We start from the raw sequence: 16,677 nt of genomic DNA, 5'->3' as shown, positions 1-16,677 counted from the left end.
TAGGCCTTTATATGTTTGATTGAGAGGGTGCTAATGACAGTGGAGTCGGTGCTAAATGTTATAAAATTTAGCGAAAATTTTATTAATGTATACTTTAATTATAAAAGTGGTGCTAATGATAGTGTAGTCGGTGCCAAATGCTATAAAATTGGCAAAAAAGTTCATTAATGTATATAAAAAGATTGGCGCTGATTTGAGACTTCCTGGTTTAGGGGTTTGACAGGAATATAAGGATCCTTCAGCGTAGGGGGGTAGGGGGGTTTACCGCGCAGAAGCCGGGGGTATCTTAGAGATATATGAAGTGAAATATTAACCTTATGCACTTGATATCCAAGTATGTGATTCTTTATAGAATATCATTTCACCATGATACATGGGTTCTCTGGAATTCAAGATCTAGTTCGACCTTGTTAGACTTCTTTGCTTGCACTTGTATATGCAAGCTGAAAGGAAAAAAAAAAAAAAGGGAACCCTATGCATATAAAAGAACGCCCGGCTTGGTGGGTAACGGGCAATAAGATTGACACCATTAACCAGATGCTTTACATTCGGCTTTCAGGGGGTGGTTTCTTAAGGATAGCCCTTGATATAGGAACCCAATGCCAGGAATAATTCACGAGATGCAGCCTAATACGATATCTGTCCCTGACCATCAATAAGAGTATGCCTACTGATATATCGTTGGTCGGTTCTTACTACATTAAGCAGGACTGATGCTGAAAGTTGGTGGGTAAAGACGGAGCCCGTGTTAGCTGGAGTTTTATTGATATAACAATTAATCGGGTTAAGACAACTTAGTTGGTTATTATCACGTGTTTTGCTTTATGTAAACCTTGAGTTAGTGCTGATGTATGAGGGGTTAAATTCACTAATGTTGATAATACATATGATGTACTACTCACATGCTATATTATATATATGGGTAAATACATAATATGTAATATTATACATAGATGTAGTATAACATTGGGTTAGCAAGGTACAACAATTGTTATTGTACATAGCTGAAAAATCAGAGGATAGTTTAATTTAGAATTTTAGCTTTGGGAGTTAAGGGTGGGAGTTAAAATCTCCTTTCTCTGAGCACTAGGGAGGGTTTTAACCTCCGACCTCCGGTTTACAAGACCGGCGCTCTGGCGCTGAGCTACTAGGGCAGGTTCATTCAAGAGCTTTATTCTCAGCCCAGCCAGCCAAGGGGGCGAGAACTAGGAAGATAGTAAAGTAAATTACAGAGGCAACTTGACCGATGATAATGAATGGGTGTTCTACAGGTATCCCCCCAATTCAGGTGAGGATCAGTATGTCTGCTACTAGGGTTCAGAATAAGAATTGGGTTAGGGGGCGAAAGGTTAGTCCGCGTTGCTTAGAGGTATGGAGGATAGGAACGACTATAAGGACCAGGATCGAGAATAAGAGGGCGAGTACTCCGCCTAGCTTATTAGGAATGGAGCGAAGGATTGCGTAGGCGAATAGGAAGTATCATTCGGGCTTGATATGAGGTGGGGTGACTAGGGGGTTGGCAGGCGTAAAATTGTCCGGGTCTCCGAGGAGGTTGGGTGCGAACAGAGCTAATGATGTTAGGCCAAGTAGTATAGCTACGAATCCAAGGAGGTCTTTGTATGAGAAGTATGGGTGGAATGAGATTTTATCGGCATCGGAGTTGATACCTGCTGGGTTATTAGAGCCGGTTTCATGTAAAAATAGAAGGTGGAGTACTGTGGCAGCTGCAATAACGAATGGGAATAGGAAGTGAAAGGCGAAAAATCGTGTTAGGGTGGCGTTGTCGACAGAGAATCCGCCTCAAATTCATTGTACAAGGGCGCCTCCAACGTATGGGACAGCGGAGAGAAGGTTTGTAATTACAGTGGCTCCTCAGAAGGACATCTGTCCTCATGGAAGAACGTAGCCCACGAAGGCGGTTATTATAGTGAGAAGTAGCAGTACGACTCCGATATTTCAGGTTTCTTTATATAGGTAGGAACCATAGTAGAGTCCTCGGGCGATATGTATATAAATACAGATAAAGAAGAAAGATGCTCCGTTAGCGTGAATGTTTCGGATGAGTCAGCCGTAGCTAACATCTCGGCAAATGTGGCAAACAGAGGAAAAGGCTGTTGAGATATCGGAGGTGTAGTGTATGGCTAGGAAGAGTCCGGTAAGAATTTGGGTGGCTAGACATAAGCCTAAGAGTGAGCCAAAGTTTCATCAAACTGAGATGTTAGATGGTGCTGGGAGATCGACTAGTGCGTCATTAGCAATTTTTAGGAGGGGGTGAGTTTTTCGGAGGTTGGCCATTAGGTTCTTGTAGTTGAATAACAACGGTGGTTTTTCAAGTCATTAGTTTTGGTTAAAGTCCGAGCAGGAATTATGACTTATATTGTGTCTTTATTTCTTTTAGGGTTGGTTTTAGGGCTTGTGGCTGTTGCATCTAACCCTGCTCCCTACTTTGCTGCCTTGGGATTGGTCGTAGCAGCAGGTGTGGGTTGTGGAGTTCTGGTGGGTCACGGGGGGTCTTTCTTGTCTTTGGTACTATTTTTAATTTATTTGGGGGGAATGCTTGTAGTGTTTGCTTATTCAGCGGCTTTGGCTGCTGAGCCTTTTCCGGAGTCTTGGGGTGATCGTTCGGTTTTAGGGTATGTAGTAGTGTACACGGTGGGAGTGGTGCTGGTGGCGGGTTGATTTTGAAGTGGGTGGTATGAAACTTCGTGGGTGGCGGTGGATGAGTTTAAGGAGTTTTCTGTATTACGTGGTGATACAAGCGGGGTGGCTTTAATGTACTCTCAGGGGGGTGGGATATTAATTGTGTGTGCGTGAGTGCTTTTATTGACACTTTTTGTGGTATTGGAATTAACACGCGGGTTGAGTCGGGGGGCGCTTCGAGCAGTTTAGGTTAATGTGAGTAGAACAGCTAGGGTTGTTGAAAGGAAAAATAGTGTGAGGTATGTCTTAATTATGCCTTGTTGAATATTGCTTGTTGTTGTGACCATAGGCAGGTGAGTTGATACAATTCCCTTTGGGCCGATTTTTTCAAATCATGTTTGGTCTACTATTTGGCTAGCAATGGTTTGTCCCAGGACTAAGTTTAGTTTGGGGGCCAATCGGTGGATGATGGTTGGAAAGAACCCTAGCATGTTGGACAAGCTGTGGGTACCGAGATTGGGTGTAGTTTTAAATTGTTTATTAGTTAGGGATGCAAGTTCTAATGCGATAAGAAGGCCTGAGATGGTAACTAGGAGGGCGGCGAGCTTCAATGGGAGGGGTATGGTTATGACGGGGGTTTTGGAGGGGAGGAAGTTTGAGGTGATTACAAGTCCTGCAATAATGCTTCCTCAGGCTAGTCGTTTGATGGGGTTAATAACGGAGGGGTTGTTTTCATTAATAGGGGCTGTAGCTGTAAAGCGGGGGTGTCCTATTGAAACGAAGAAGACTACTCGGAGGCTATAAATGGCAGTGAAGGAGGTAGCCAGCAAGGTTAGAGTGAGGGCTCAGGCGTTAAGGTGAGAGGTGTTTAAGGCTTCAATGATGGCGTCTTTGGAAAAGAAGCCCGCTAAGAATGGAGTGCCAGTAAGTGCTAGGCTTCCAATTGTAAGGCAGGAAGAAGTAAAAGGGGTGAGGCTATGTATGCCCCCTATTTTTCGAATGTCTTGTTCATCGTTTAAGCTATGGATGATTGAGCCGGAGCATAGGAAGAGCATAGCTTTAAAGAATGCGTGGGTGCAGATATGGAGGAAGGCTAGCTGGGGCTGGTTAAGTCCGATTGTGACTATTATTAGTCCTAGTTGACTGGATGTAGAGAATGCAACAATTTTTTTGATGTCATTTTGTGTTAAGGCACAAGTAGCGGTAAATAGTGTAGTTAGTGCTCCTAGACATAGGCAGGTAGTTAGGGCTGTTTGGTTATTTTCTATAAGGGGATGGAGTCGAATTAGTAGGAAAATACCCGCAACTACTATGGTGCTAGAGTGAAGTAGGGCAGATACCGGCGTAGGACCTTCTATCGCTGAGGGAAGTCACGGATGAAGTCCAAATTGTGCTGATTTGCCGGTGGCGGCTAGAATGAGGCCTATGAGTGGGAGTGTGAGTTCGAGTTCTTTTGAAGAGGCAAATATTTGTTGAATTTCTCAGGAGTTAAGGTTTGTTGCGAATCAGGCTATGCTTAAGATAAGTCCAATATCTCCGACTCGGTTATAAATCACAGCTTGTATGGCGGCTGTGTTGGCGTCAGCTCGGCCGTATCATCACCCGATGAGGAGGAACGATATAATGCCAACTCCTTCTCAGCCAATAAATAGTTGAAACATGTTGTTAGCGGTTACTAAGATAATTATGGCAATTAAGAAGAGGAGAAGGTACTTAAAGAATCGGTTGACATTGGGGTCGGCATGCATGTACCAGGATGCGAATTCGAGAATAGATCAAGTTACATACAGGGCAATTGGGGTAAAAATGATAGAGTAGTGGTCGAATTTAAAGCTAAGGTTGATGTCGAAAGTTGTAGTGTTTATTCATTGTCAGTTAGTGACAATTGTTTCGGTTCCTTGGTCCAGAAAAATAAAAAGAGGGAGTAGGCTCACTAAGAAAGCCATTTTGACAGCAGTCTTTACGTGAGTGAGGGCTCAATTTTCTTGTTGTGGGGATGGATTAAGGGTAGTGATAAGAGGATAGAGGAGAAGTGCGAAGATCATTAAAAGGGTTGAGCTTAGGATGAGTGTGGTCGGGTGCATAGCTGCTACTTGGATTTGCACCAAGAGTTTTTGGTTCCTAAGACCAATGGATGCGCTGTTATCCTTTAGAAGCACGAGTGAACCTCGGAATTTAACCGAGGGGGTAGAAGATTAGCAGTCTCTAACATCAACAGATAACTCTCGGTGGATAAGAGGATTTTAACCTCTGTTTTTAGAATCACAATCTAATGTTTTGGTTAAAACTATATCTACAGAAACATCAGCCTCATATAAGCTCGGGTTTTAGGATTAGGAGGATGATGGGGATGAGATGTAAGGTGATAAGTAGGTGTTCACGGGTGTGAGTTGGTTCAAGAGCAATGATGTGGGAGGGTAAGGGGCCTCGTTGGGTTATTAAGAAAAGATAAAGGGAGTAGCTTGCTGTAATTAGTGTGCCTAGCCCTGTGAGAAGAAGGGTTCAATGCGATCAGTTGAATATGGAAGTAATAATTATTAGTTCTCCTATCAGGTTAGGCAGGGGAGGGAGGGCTAAATTGGCTAAGCTAGCTACAAATCATCAAGTGGTTATCAGGGGGAGAATTATTTGTATTCCTCGAGCTAGTAGTATGGTTCGGCTGTGTGTGCGTTCGTAGCTTGTGTTGGCTAAGCAGAATAGTGCTGAGGAGGCGAGACCGTGTGCGATCATGAGGATAATTGCACCAGTAAATCCTCAGGGTGTTTGAATTAAGATACCTCCTGCGACTAGGCCTATGTGGCCGACTGAAGAGTATGCGATTAGTGATTTTAGGTCTGTTTGACGTAGGCAGATGGAACCGGTTATAATGATGCCCCAGAGGGCTAAAACAATGAAGGGGTAGGCTAGTTCTTTGGTCAGGGGGTCTAGTATAACTATCATACGTATTATGCCGTACCCCCCAAGTTTAAGGAGGACAGCTGCCAGAATTATGGATCCTGCGATTGGGGCTTCTACATGGGCTTTTGGGAGTCAAAGGTGTACGCCGTACAATGGTATCTTAACAAGGAAGGCTAATAGGCAAGCAGCTCATCATAATTTATCGCCTCATGTTAAGAGGTGTAGAGGCTGTGTGTATTGCAGGGTAAATATAGATAGGGTTCCACTGTCATTTTGTAGAAGAAGTAGGGCTACGAGGAGGGGCAAGGAGCCAGCTAGGGTGTAGAATAAGAAGTAGGTGCCAGCATTGAGGCGTTCTGTTTGGTTTCCTCATCGGGTGATAATGATGAGAGTCGGGAGTAGTGTAGCTTCAAATATAATGTAAAATATGATGATTTCTGTGGCCCCGAATGCTAAGATTAAAAATGTTTGGAGGGAGACCAAAAGGGAGATGTAGGTTCGTTGGCGATTTAAGGGTTCAGGGGAAATATGGTTTTGACTAGCAAGGATTATTAGGGGAAGTAACCAGCAGGTTAATACTAGTAGGGGTGTTGATAGGGGGTCGGTTGCTAAATAAAGGTTGGAGGAGGACCATCCGGTTTCTGATGATCATTTAAATCAGGATAAACTTGCTAGGGCAATAACTAAACTCTGTGCAATTGATGTTGTTCAGAGCCATTTTGCGGGGCTGAGTCAAATTGTTGGGAAAAGCATGAGTGTTGGGATTAGGATTTTTAGCATTGAAGGAGGTTTAGGCTTTGGAGGCGGTCTGTGCCGTGTGTTCGTGCAGTTGCTACTAGTAGGGCTAGGCCCGCGCTGGCTTCACAAGCTGAAAATGCTAGTAGGAGTATAGGGGCTACTGAGTAGCCGGTTGCTTCTATTTGAAGGGCTCAGAGGGATAGGGCGATAAATAGAGAGAGTATTATTCCTTCCAGGCATAGAAGGGCCGAGAGAAGATGGGTACGGTGGAATGCGAGTCCTATGAGCCCTAGGATAAAGGCTGAGGTAAAGCTGAAGTGTACTGGTGTCATAAGGCGGTCATGGACTTAAACCATGGTCTTTTGAGCCGAAATCAAGGGTCTTGTTTTGGACTAACTGCCTATTCGGCTCATTCTAGACCCCCTTGGGTTCATTCATAGATTAGGCCAAGGGTAAGGAGAGCAAGTACGGCAGCGGATCAGGCAAGTGTGAGGGCTGGGGTGGCGAGTTGATCTCCTCAGGGAAGGGGGAGCAGGAGGGCGATTTCTAGATCAAATAGGAGAAACAGGATGGCGATTAGAAAGAAGCGCAGGGAGAAGGGTAATCGGGCAGATCCCAGGGGGTCGAATCCGCATTCGTAGGGGGATAGTTTTTCTGCATCAGGTGTAATTTGTGGTAGTCAGAAAGAAACAGTGGCTAGTACTGCGGACAATGTGATGGTGATGGCAATAATTGTTGTAATTAAGTTCATTATCTTTCCTTGGATTTTAACCAAGACCGGGTGATTGGAAGTCACTTATACGTGTTAATACTAGAAAGATTATGAGCCTCATCAATAAATAGAGACGTACAGGAATAGTCATACGACGTCTACAAAGTGTCAGTATCAGGCGGCAGCTTCAAAGCCAAAGTGATGTTCAGATGTAAAGTGATATTGAATTTGTCGTAAGAGGCAAACGGCTAAAAAGGTGGAGCCAATAATTACATGTAAGCCGTGGAATCCTGTGGCTACAAAGAAAGTAGAGCCGTATACGCCGTCAGCGATTGTAAATGGGGCTTCGTAGTATTCTATGCCTTGAAGGAAAGTAAAGTAGAATCCCAGTAAGATGGTGAGAGTAAGGGCTTGAATGGTTTGTTTTCGCTCACCCTCCATAATGCTGTGATGGGCTCATGTAACGGTTACACCAGAGGCTAGGAGGACTGCAGTATTAAGAAGCGGCACTTCAAAGGGGTCAAGAGTAATAATGCCTGTGGGGGGTCAGCAACCTCCTAATTCAGGTGAGGGGGCGAGACTAGAATGGTAGAAGGCTCAGAAAAACCCCAAGAAGAAGAATACTTCGGAGGTAATAAATAAGATTATACCATAGCGTAATCCCTTTTGGACTGGAGGTGTGTGGTGTCCCTGGAAGGTGCCTTCCCGGATGATGTCTCGTCACCACTGGTATATGGTGAGAAGTAATAAAATATTTCCTATGGTTAGTAGTGTGAGTGAGTGGAAGTGAAATCAGACTGCAGTGCCTGATGTAAGTAAGAGGGCAGCGATTGCGCCGGTTAGAGGTCAGGGGCTTGGGTCAACCATGTGGTATGCGTGTGCTTGGTGTGCCATTAGACGTTTTCTTGTAGGTAGAGGCTTAGGAGTAGGACAAATACATAGGCTTGGATCATAGCAACGGCAATTTCAAGAAGGGTGAGCAGGAATAGGACGATAGAAGTTAGGATTGCTACTGTAGGCATTATAGGTAGGAGGACAAAGGCTGCTGTGGCGATTAGTTGAATGAGGAGGTGGCCTGCTGTGAGGTTAGCTGTAAGTCGTACACCAAGGGCGAGGGGGCGGATAAAAAGGCTAATTGTTTCGATAATAATGAGGACGGGGATTAGGGGAACGGGGGTTCCTTCAGGCAGGAGATGGCCGAGGGCGGCGGTGGGCTGGTTTCGCATGCCAATAATTACTGTGGCGAGTCATAGGGGAACTGCAAGGCCTATATTTAGGGAGAGTTGTGTGGTGGGGGTAAATGTATACGGTAGAAGTCCTAGTATATTTAGGGTAATTAGAAATAATATTAGGGAGGTTAGTAGAACTGCTCATTTATGGCCCCCCAAGTTGAGAGGTAGAAGAAGTTGCTGGGTAAATCGGTTGATAAATCATCCTTGGAGGGTGATAAGGCGGTTGTTTAGTCATCGGGTGGAGGGGGTTGGGAAAAGAATTCATGGAAGAGTTAGTGCTACAGCAATAAGTGGAATACCCAGGTATGTGGGGCTCATAAATTGGTCAAAGAAGCTTAGTGTCATGGTCAGTTTCAGGGTTCAGGTTTAGCTTTTTCAGTGCTTTGTGAAGTAGGCTCATTTGTGAAGGTGTGGCCGAGTACTTTGGGAGGAATAACAGTTAGGAAAACCAGTCATGAGAATACTAGAATAGCAAATCAGGGGGCGGGGTTGAGTTGGGGCATGTCACTAGGGGTGGTTGGGGGCCACCAATCTTTAGCTTAAAAGGCTAACGCTATTCCCGATTTAGCTTCTTAGTGAGGCATCTTCAAGTATTATAGTGGATCATTTCTCGAAGTGTTCTAGGGGTACTGCTTCGACAACGATGGGTATGAAGCTGTGGTTGGCCCCGCAAATTTCAGAACATTGTCCGTAGAATACTCCAGGTCGAGAGGCAATAAAGGCTGTTTGGTTTAATCGTCCTGGGACCGCGTCTATTTTTACACCTAAGGAAGGGACGGCTCAGGAGTGAAGGACGTCTTCAGCGGAGACGAGAACCCGGATTGGGGATTCTACAGGGACAACTATTCGATGGTCTGTTTCTAGAAGACGGAATTGACCGGGCACTAAATCTTGGGTGGGGACTATATAAGAGTCAAAGCCTAAGTCTTCGTAGTCGGTGTATTCATAGCTTCAATATCATTGGTGGCCCATTGCTTTAATAGTAAGGTGTGGGTCATTAATTTCGTCTATAAGGTAAAGAATCCGAAGGGAGGGGAGGGCGATAAGAATAAGGATAATTGCCGGGAGGACGGTTCAAATGATTTCGATTTCTTGAGAATCAAGGATATATTTGTTAGTGAGTTTAGTAGAGACTATTGCTACAATGATATAAAGCACTAGTGTGCTGATAAGAAGAACAATTATAAGAGCATGGTCGTGGAAATGAAGGAGTTCTTCTATTACAGGGGAGGCCGCGTCTTGGAATCCTAGTTGTGAGGGATGTGCCATTCTAGCTAAGTGCTTAAGACACGCGGGGTTTTAACCCACAATTTTGCCTTGACAAGGCAGTGTAATAGACTAGTTTTACTAGTGTCTTATGGAAGAAAGTGGCAGAGTGGTTATGCGGTTGGCTTGAAACCAGCACATGGGGGTTCAATTCCTCCCTTTCTCGTTAACTTGCTTGAACTTGGACAAATGCTGGTTCTTCAAATGTGTGGTAGGGTGGAGGGCATCCGTGTAGTCATTCTACGTTTGTTGAAGTTAGTTCAATTGATGCTACTTCTCGTTTAGCAGCAAAGGCTTCTCAAAGAATAAACAGGAATATAATTACAGCAACTAGGGAGACAAGGGATCCGATTGAGGAGACAGTGTTTCAGAGTGTATAGGCGTCTGGGTAGTCGGAGTATCGTCGGGGTATCCCTGCAAGGCCCAGGAAATGCTGGGGGAAAAAGGTCAGATTTACGCCGATAAACATAATCCCGAAGTGGATTTTGGTTCATGTGCTATGGAGGGTGTAGCCTGTAAATAGTGGGAACCAGTGTACGAAAGCGCCTATGATGGCAAAGACAGCTCCTATAGATAAGACATAGTGGAAGTGGGCGACTACATAGTAAGTATCGTGGAGAACGATATCTAGTGAGGAGTTAGCAAGGACAATGCCCGTGAGTCCTCCTACTGTAAAGAGGAAAATAAATCCTAGGGCTCAAAGAAGTGGTGTTTCTCATTTGATTGAGCCACCATGTAGTGTGGCTAGTCAACTAAATACTTTTACCCCAGTTGGAATAGCGATAATTATGGTGGCAGATGTAAAGTAGGCACGAGTGTCTACGTCTATCCCGACAGTAAACATATGGTGGGCTCAAACGATAAAGCCTAAGAGTCCGATGGCTATCATAGCTCAGACTATGCCCATATACCCGAAGGGTTCTTTTTTGCCAGAGTAGTACGCAACGATGTGCGAAATTATACCAAAGCCTGGGAGAATAAGAATATAGACTTCTGGGTGGCCAAAGAACCAAAAGAGGTGTTGGTATAAGATTGGATCCCCTCCGCCTGCCGGGTCAAAGAAAGTGGTATTAAGATTTCGGTCTGTGAGTAGCATAGTAATGCCTGCTGCTAAAACAGGGAGGGAGAGTAATAAGAGGACGGCGGTGACTAACACGGCCCAAACAAAAAGTGGAGTTTGATATTGGGAGATGGCTGGGGGTTTTATGTTAATAATGGTCGTAATAAAATTAATGGCCCCCAAAATTGAGGAAATACCAGCTAAATGGAGGGAGAAAATAGTTAAGTCAACGGAAGCTCCTGCGTGGGCAAGATTGCCGGCTAGAGGGGGGTAGACTGTTCATCCTGTGCCAGCGCCGGCTTCAACTCCAGACGAGGCTAGGAGGAGAAGAAAGGACGGAGGGAGGAGTCAGAAGCTTATGTTATTCATTCGGGGGAATGCTATGTCGGGGGCTCCGATTATGAGAGGGATTAATCAGTTTCCAAAGCCGCCGATCATAATTGGTATGACTATAAAGAAAATTATTACGAAGGCATGGGCTGTAACAATTACGTTATAAATCTGGTCATCCCCTAGGAGGGCGCCGGGTTGGCTGAGTTCTGCCCGAATCAAGAGACTTAGGGCGGTGCCGACTATCCCGGCTCAGGCACCAAATACTAAATAGAGGGTGCCAATGTCTTTGTGGTTGGTTGAGAAAAATCATCGTGTGATTGCCACAGGTAGGGTGGCTGAGAGTTTAAGCGGTGGATTGTAGCTCCATGGACAGAGGTTTAAGTCCTCTCCTTATCAAGCCCTGTGGTGTACCACACGTTAGATTGCAAATCTTAAGAAGTAGGCTAATAGCCTGCCGGGGCTTTCCCCCGCCTCGCCACCCCGGTGGCGGGGGAAAGTAGATGGATGCTCGCTGGATAGAGCGCTTAGCTGTTAACTAAGAGTTTGTAGGATCGAGGCCTTCCCACCTAGAAAGGCTTTAGCTTAATTAAAGTGTCTGGGTTGCATTCAGAAGATGTGGGATAAAGTCCTGCAGGTCTTAAACAAGGGCTGGGAGATTTTCACTCCCGCTTAGAGCTTTGAAGGCTCTTGGTCTTAGTGCTATCCTAAGCCCTTGTTACAAGGTTAGTATTGCGGTTACAGCCGGAGTGAGGGGAAGCAGGCCTAGGGCCAAGATAGTAACGATTGAAAGGGGGAGGGTAATGAAGGTGAAGTTGAGGCGTCAGGGGGTGGTGGCGGCTAGAGTGTTGGGGTAAATAGTGAGAGTTATGGCATAACAGAGACGTAGGTAAAAGTAAAGACTGAGGAGGGCTGTTATAGCAGCGAGTGTGGCGGATAGTGGGAGTTCTTGTTTTGTGAGTTCCTGTAAAATAAGCCATTTAGGTATAAAGCCTGAGAGAGGGGGGAGGCCCCCTAGGGATAGTAATACGAGAGCGGTCAGTGCGGCAAGAGTTGGGGACTTAGTTCATGAAGTCGCTAGTGTATTAATGGTGAGGGAGTTGTTGGTTTTTAGTGTGAGGAATGCTGAAGATGTTATGATAATGTAGAGGAAGAGACTGAGGAGTGTCAGGGAGGGTGCGTATTGTAGAATTAGTACTATTCATCCTAAGTGGGCAATTGAAGAATAAGCTAGAATTTTACGTAGTTGGGTTTGATTGAGTCCCCCTCAGCCCCCTACAAGTGTCGATAGGAGGCCTATTGCAATAAGTAGAGAAGAGTTGATAGTTGGGGCCACTTGAATTATAAGTGCGAAAGGTGCGAGTTTTTGTCAAGTTGAGAGGATTAGTCCTGTGGTGAGTTCAAGTCCCTGAAGGACTTCTGGTAGTCAGAAGTGAACGGGTGCTAGGCCAAGTTTAAGTGCGAGGGCTAGTATTGCTGTGGTGGTTGCTAGGGGGTGGGATAGCTGGTGAATTTCTCACTCTCCCACCAGCCAAGCGTTGGTAGTGCTGGCAAAGAGGATTATTGCTGCGGCTGTTGCTTGTGTCAAAAAATATTTGGTTGTGGCTTCAATTGCTCGGGGGTGGTGTTGTTGCGCTATGATTGGGATAATGGCGAGGGTGTTGATTTCTAGGCCTATCCATGCAAGGAGTCAGTGGGAGCTGGCGAAGGTGAGGACTGTGCCTAGGCCTAGGCTAGAGAGTAAGATGGTAAGTACGTAGGGGTTCATTAGTGAGGGAAGGATTTTAACCAACATATTCGGGGTATGGGCCCGAAAGCTTAATTAGCTGACCTTACTAGAAAGTGGTGTAGTGGAAGCACCAAGAGTTTTGATCTCTTGAGGATGGGTTCGAGCCCCTTCTCTCTAGAATTGAGGGGACTTGAACCCCTATCAGCCACGCTATCAAGGTGGTCCTTAAACATTCAGGCACAATTCCTTGGGGTTTAAAGTTGAGGGGGGAGGCCTGCTGTTGCGGTTGGAAGCGCTAGGTGTCATAGGACAAGAGCTAGTGTTAAAGGTAAGAAGCTTTTTCAAACTAAGTGTATGAGCTGGTCGTATCGAAATCGGGGGTAGGAGGCTCGTACTCATAAAAATACAACGGAAAGGAGGGCGGCTTTTGTTATTAGATTTACGGCTGTTAATTCGGGGAAGGCGGGGATGTGGGACGCGCCTAAAAATAAAATGGTCGAGAGTGTATTTATTAGAAGGATATTAGCGTATTCGGCTAGAAAGAAGAGGGCGAATGGCCCTCCGGCGTATTCTACATTAAACCCGGAGACTAATTCTGATTCTCCTTCTGTGAGGTCAAAGGGTGCGCGGTTTGTTTCGGCTAGGGTAGAGATATACCATATGGCGGCAAGGGGTCAGGCTGGTACGAGTAGTCAGATGCTTTCTTGGGCTACGTTGAAGGTTTGGAGTGTAAATCCTCCTGTAAAGATAATTACGCTGAGTAAGATTAGTCCTAGGCTGACTTCGTAGGAGATGGTTTGTGCTACTGCTCGTAGAGCTCCAATTAGAGCGTATTTGGAATTTGAAGCTCATCCTGAGCCTAAAATAGAATATACGGCTAGGCTGGAGAGTGCGAGGATAAACAGTACTCCTAGATTTAGGTCTGTAATAGGGTAGGGGATGGGTATAGGGGCTCATAGGGTTAGTGCGAGTGTGAGGGCAAGTATAGGTGTAGCGAGAAATAGGAAGGGGGAGGAGGTGGATGGTCGAACCGGTTCTTTAATAAATAGTTTTAGGCCGTCCGCGATAGGTTGAAGTAATCCGTATGGACCGACGATGTTTGGTCCTTTTCGAAGTTGTATATACCCAAGGACTTTTCGTTCGAGTAAGGTGAGGAAAGCAACTGCTAAAAGGATGGGGATGATGTATGCGAGTGGGTTAACAACGTGGGTAATTAGGGTGGTAATCATAGCTAAGGAGAGGGTTTGAACCTCTGAGAAAGAGGGCTTAGGCCTCTCGCAATTACCGGGCTCTGCCACCTTAGCGCGCCGTTCTTTTGGGCCATTTTGGTGTGCCCCCTTGGCTGTTTTAGTTGCCTTCATCAGGTGGGGGTGGGGCGTGCCTTAAGCATGGGCCCCTTCTTTCCGGTCCTTTCGTACTAGGAAACATCACTTCATAGATAGAAACTGACCTGGATTACTCCGGTCTGAACTCAGATCACGTAGGACTTTAATCGTTGAACAAACGAACCCTTAATAGCGGCTGCACCATTAGGATGTCCTGATCCAACATCGAGGTCGTAAACCCCCTCGTCGATAGGGACTCTGGGAGAGGATTGCGCTGTTATCCCTAGGGTAACTCGGTCCGTTGATCGGCGTTCGCCGGATCATTTTTGGTCAGAAATTCTGGTACTTAGAGTTGTGGCTCTTGGTTGTGGGGGCAGTGCCCCCAGTCCACATGGGGGCTTTGTTTTCCCCCGCGGTCGCCCCAACCAAAGACATAGGGGCTAGGGGTCACTGTGTTTTTACCTGTTAATTTAAGGTTACTTGACGTGATCTGCCTGGTGTCTAAAGCTCCATAGGGTCTTCTCGTCTTATGTGTTTATGTCCGCTTCTGCACGGGCAGATCAATTTCATTGACTTGGAAGAGGAGACAGCTAAGCCCTCGTGATGCCATTCATACAGGTCTTCATTTAAAAGACAAGTGATTGCGCTACCTTCGCACGGTCAAAATACCGCGGCCGTTAAACCCATAGTCACAGGGCAGGCGGGACCTCTTATGCTTTGATTTGCAAGAGGCGATGTTTTTGGTAAACAGGCGAGGCTTGTGTTTGCCGAGTTCCTTCTCTTCCTTTAGGTCTTTCCCTGTAAGCACTCCTGTGTGGGGTTAACGATTTATAGATGCAGGTTCTTCTTGGATGTTTATTCTGGCTTACAGTTCCCTCTTGGTTTGGGTTCGTTATTTGTCGGTGGTGGGTCCGGTCCGACTTACACATGTGCCGGGAGAGAGTTGTTCTCTCTTATTACTCATTCTAGCATAATCGCTTCCATGGGGGCATGGAACGGCTTAGTACGGTTAGGGGGGTAGGATTTCTTATCAGGATAAGAGGCTTATATCTGTCTGAGCTTTAACGCTTTCTATGCAGGTGGCTGCTCTTAGGCCCACTGTAACAGGTCGCCTTAGTAATTATGATCCTTAGCCGCCTGTTAAGGTTGTGTCCTTGTTCAAAGGAGCTGTACCTCCTTTGATTAACTCTCTTGGTTTCTTTGGGACAAGGTTAGTTTTACCTTGAGGTCCTAAGAAAGCCAGGAGGCTGAACTTCTATTCATTTCCTAAGCAACCAGCTATAACTAGGCTCGATAGGTTTGTCACCTCTACTCGGGGCTCGTCCCACTCTTTTGCCACAGAGACGGGTTGGCCCTATAATAGGCTGTCCCGGAGTAGCTCGTCTAGTTTCGGGGGCCTGAACTAAAGTTCTCTTTGCTCAGGTTTGCTGGCTAAATCATGATGCAAAAGGTACGAGATTTAATCTCTGCTTTTCTAGGCTTAAATGGGTTGTTTCATTTCTCTTTCAGCTTTCCCTTGCGGTACTTTTTCTGTTGCTCGAATGTTTCCTTTTCCGTCGCCCGTACTAAGGTGGAAAAATGGTTTGTTGACTTAATTTTAAGTTTTATAGGGATATGTATGTTGTGGTGTTAGACCAAATGTGTTGGCTAGCTAGTCAGCTCAGGGTGACCCGATTTGCACGGATGTCTTCTCGGTGTAAGGGAGGTGCTTTCCTATTTTAGCTACACTCTGGTTATTCCAAGCGCACCTTCCGGTACACTTACCATGTTACGACTTGCCTCCCCTTTGTTCGGTTAACTTCTTAGTTAGAAGGATTAATTGAACTCGGGGAGAGTGACGGGCGGTGTGTGCGCGCCTCAGAGCCAGTTTCAAGAGAACTCTCTATTTTCTATTTACTGCTAAATCCACCTTTGGACGCTGGTTTCACAGCGTGGTTCGTAGTGCTCTAATTTAGAGAATGTAGCCCATTTCTTCCCACCCCATGCGCTACACCTCGACCTGACGTTTTGGGTTTTGCCCATTTTGCTTACTATAAGGCCTTCACAGGGTAAGCTGACGACGGTGGTATATAGGCGGGGGAAACAAGAGGTGGTGAGGTTGAACGGGGGTTATCGGTTCTAGAACAGGCTCCTCTAGGTGGGTCTGAGGCACCGCCAAGTCCTTTGGGTTTTAAGCTGGCGCTTGTAGTTCCCTGGCGGATGTCAGTTGTATGTTTTCATCAAAGTTTACGGCTAGGCATAGTGGGGTATCTAATCCCAGTTTGTGTCGTAGCTGTCGTGGGTTCAGGCATAATTAAAGCTGCTTTCGCAGTAGATCTTCGTGCCCCCAGGTGCGTATGACGGCTGAGGGGGTGTTCGGCTTTATTGAATATTTTTCCGTAACCACTCTTTACGCCGGTAGTTATCAACTAGGGTCTCTCGTATAACCGCGGTGGCTGGCACGAGTTTTACCGGCCCTCTTAACCTTAACTAAGTCAAGCTTTCGCTTATGGCTTAATATTTATCACTGCTGAGTTTCCTTGGGGGTGTGGCTTAGCAAGGCGTCTTGGGCTGCCGGGGCGTGCCTGATGCCGGCTCCTCGTCCCCGGGCAGGGGATTAAGGGCATCCTCACAGGAATGCGGAGACTTGCATGTGTAAGTTCAGTTAGAGCTGATAGTAAAGTCAGGACCAAGCCTTTGTGCTCGCGGGACTTTCTAGGGTCCATCTTAACAGCTTCAGTGTTATGCTTTAGTTAAGCTACGCCAAC

General features: G+C 45.9%; 13 protein-coding genes across 13 annotated transcripts, besides 25 other annotated features; 1 reads left to right on the top strand and 12 right to left on the bottom strand. All coding sequences in view use genetic code 2, as the record gives it.

Annotated features, from left to right (window-relative positions):
• Positions 1 to 1,013: a D loop (control region).
• Positions 1,014 to 1,083, top strand: a tRNA (tRNA-Pro).
• Positions 1,083 to 1,154, bottom strand: a tRNA (tRNA-Thr).
• CYTB (cytochrome b) lies at positions 1,155 to 2,295 on the bottom strand. Its single transcript has one exon. A coding segment is annotated over exon 1 (1,141 nt).
• Positions 2,296 to 2,298: 3 nt separating this feature from the next.
• Positions 2,299 to 2,367, top strand: a tRNA (tRNA-Glu).
• Positions 2,368 to 2,889, top strand: ND6 (NADH dehydrogenase subunit 6). Its single transcript has one exon. The coding sequence runs from the start codon at positions 2,368 to 2,370 to the stop codon at positions 2,887 to 2,889; it is 522 nt and encodes a 173-aa protein (YP_009027000.1).
• Positions 2,886 to 4,724, bottom strand: ND5 (NADH dehydrogenase subunit 5). Its single transcript has one exon. The coding sequence runs from the start codon at positions 4,722 to 4,724 to the stop codon at positions 2,886 to 2,888; it is 1,839 nt and encodes a 612-aa protein (YP_009026999.1).
• Positions 4,725 to 4,797, bottom strand: a tRNA (tRNA-Leu).
• A 1-nt stretch (position 4,798) lies between these two features.
• Positions 4,799 to 4,867, bottom strand: a tRNA (tRNA-Ser).
• Positions 4,868 to 4,937, bottom strand: a tRNA (tRNA-His).
• On the bottom strand, positions 4,938 to 6,318 carry ND4 (NADH dehydrogenase subunit 4). Its single transcript has one exon. A coding segment is annotated over exon 1 (1,381 nt).
• Positions 6,312 to 6,608, bottom strand: ND4L (NADH dehydrogenase subunit 4L). Its single transcript has one exon. The coding sequence runs from the start codon at positions 6,606 to 6,608 to the stop codon at positions 6,312 to 6,314; it is 297 nt and encodes a 98-aa protein (YP_009026997.1).
• Positions 6,609 to 6,678, bottom strand: a tRNA (tRNA-Arg).
• Positions 6,679 to 7,027, bottom strand: ND3 (NADH dehydrogenase subunit 3). The gene has a single exon. A coding segment is annotated over exon 1 (349 nt).
• Positions 7,028 to 7,097, bottom strand: a tRNA (tRNA-Gly).
• On the bottom strand, positions 7,098 to 7,882 carry COX3 (cytochrome c oxidase subunit III). The gene has a single exon. A coding segment is annotated over exon 1 (785 nt).
• Positions 7,882 to 8,565, bottom strand: ATP6 (ATP synthase F0 subunit 6). The gene has a single exon. The coding sequence runs from the start codon at positions 8,563 to 8,565 to the stop codon at positions 7,882 to 7,884; it is 684 nt and encodes a 227-aa protein (YP_009026994.1).
• Positions 8,556 to 8,723, bottom strand: ATP8 (ATP synthase F0 subunit 8). Its single transcript has one exon. The coding sequence runs from the start codon at positions 8,721 to 8,723 to the stop codon at positions 8,556 to 8,558; it is 168 nt and encodes a 55-aa protein (YP_009026993.1).
• Position 8,724: 1 nt separating this feature from the next.
• Positions 8,725 to 8,798, bottom strand: a tRNA (tRNA-Lys).
• On the bottom strand, positions 8,799 to 9,489 carry COX2 (cytochrome c oxidase subunit II). The gene has a single exon. A coding segment is annotated over exon 1 (691 nt).
• A 14-nt stretch (positions 9,490 to 9,503) lies between these two features.
• Positions 9,504 to 9,577, bottom strand: a tRNA (tRNA-Asp).
• Positions 9,578 to 9,581: 4 nt separating this feature from the next.
• Positions 9,582 to 9,652, top strand: a tRNA (tRNA-Ser).
• Positions 9,653 to 11,203, bottom strand: COX1 (cytochrome c oxidase subunit I). The gene has a single exon. It carries the CDS (start codon positions 11,201 to 11,203, stop codon positions 9,653 to 9,655), a length of 1,551 nt encoding a protein of 516 aa, YP_009026991.1.
• Position 11,204: 1 nt separating this feature from the next.
• Positions 11,205 to 11,275, top strand: a tRNA (tRNA-Tyr).
• Positions 11,276 to 11,342, top strand: a tRNA (tRNA-Cys).
• Positions 11,343 to 11,376: 34 nt separating this feature from the next.
• Positions 11,377 to 11,449, top strand: a tRNA (tRNA-Asn).
• A 1-nt stretch (position 11,450) lies between these two features.
• Positions 11,451 to 11,519, top strand: a tRNA (tRNA-Ala).
• A 2-nt stretch (positions 11,520 to 11,521) lies between these two features.
• Positions 11,522 to 11,593, bottom strand: a tRNA (tRNA-Trp).
• Position 11,594: 1 nt separating this feature from the next.
• ND2 (NADH dehydrogenase subunit 2) lies at positions 11,595 to 12,644 on the bottom strand. Its single transcript has one exon. It carries the CDS (start codon positions 12,642 to 12,644, stop codon positions 11,595 to 11,597), a length of 1,050 nt encoding a protein of 349 aa, YP_009026990.1.
• Positions 12,645 to 12,713, bottom strand: a tRNA (tRNA-Met).
• Positions 12,713 to 12,783, top strand: a tRNA (tRNA-Gln).
• Positions 12,781 to 12,852, bottom strand: a tRNA (tRNA-Ile).
• A 7-nt stretch (positions 12,853 to 12,859) lies between these two features.
• ND1 (NADH dehydrogenase subunit 1) lies at positions 12,860 to 13,834 on the bottom strand. Its single transcript has one exon. The coding sequence runs from the start codon at positions 13,832 to 13,834 to the stop codon at positions 12,860 to 12,862; it is 975 nt and encodes a 324-aa protein (YP_009026989.1).
• Positions 13,835 to 13,909, bottom strand: a tRNA (tRNA-Leu).
• Positions 13,910 to 15,590, bottom strand: an rRNA (l-rRNA).
• Positions 15,591 to 15,662, bottom strand: a tRNA (tRNA-Val).
• Positions 15,663 to 16,609, bottom strand: an rRNA (s-rRNA).
• Positions 16,610 to 16,677, bottom strand: a tRNA (tRNA-Phe).

The sequence above is a fragment of the mitochondrial genome of Salmo trutta (genome assembly GCF_901001165.1).
Source record: "Salmo trutta mitochondrion, complete genome".
NCBI classification, from domain to species: Eukaryota; Metazoa; Chordata; class Actinopteri; order Salmoniformes; family Salmonidae; genus Salmo; species Salmo trutta.
Note: the sequence above shows the minus strand (reverse complement) of the source record. Positions and strands in the feature narration are given on the sequence as shown.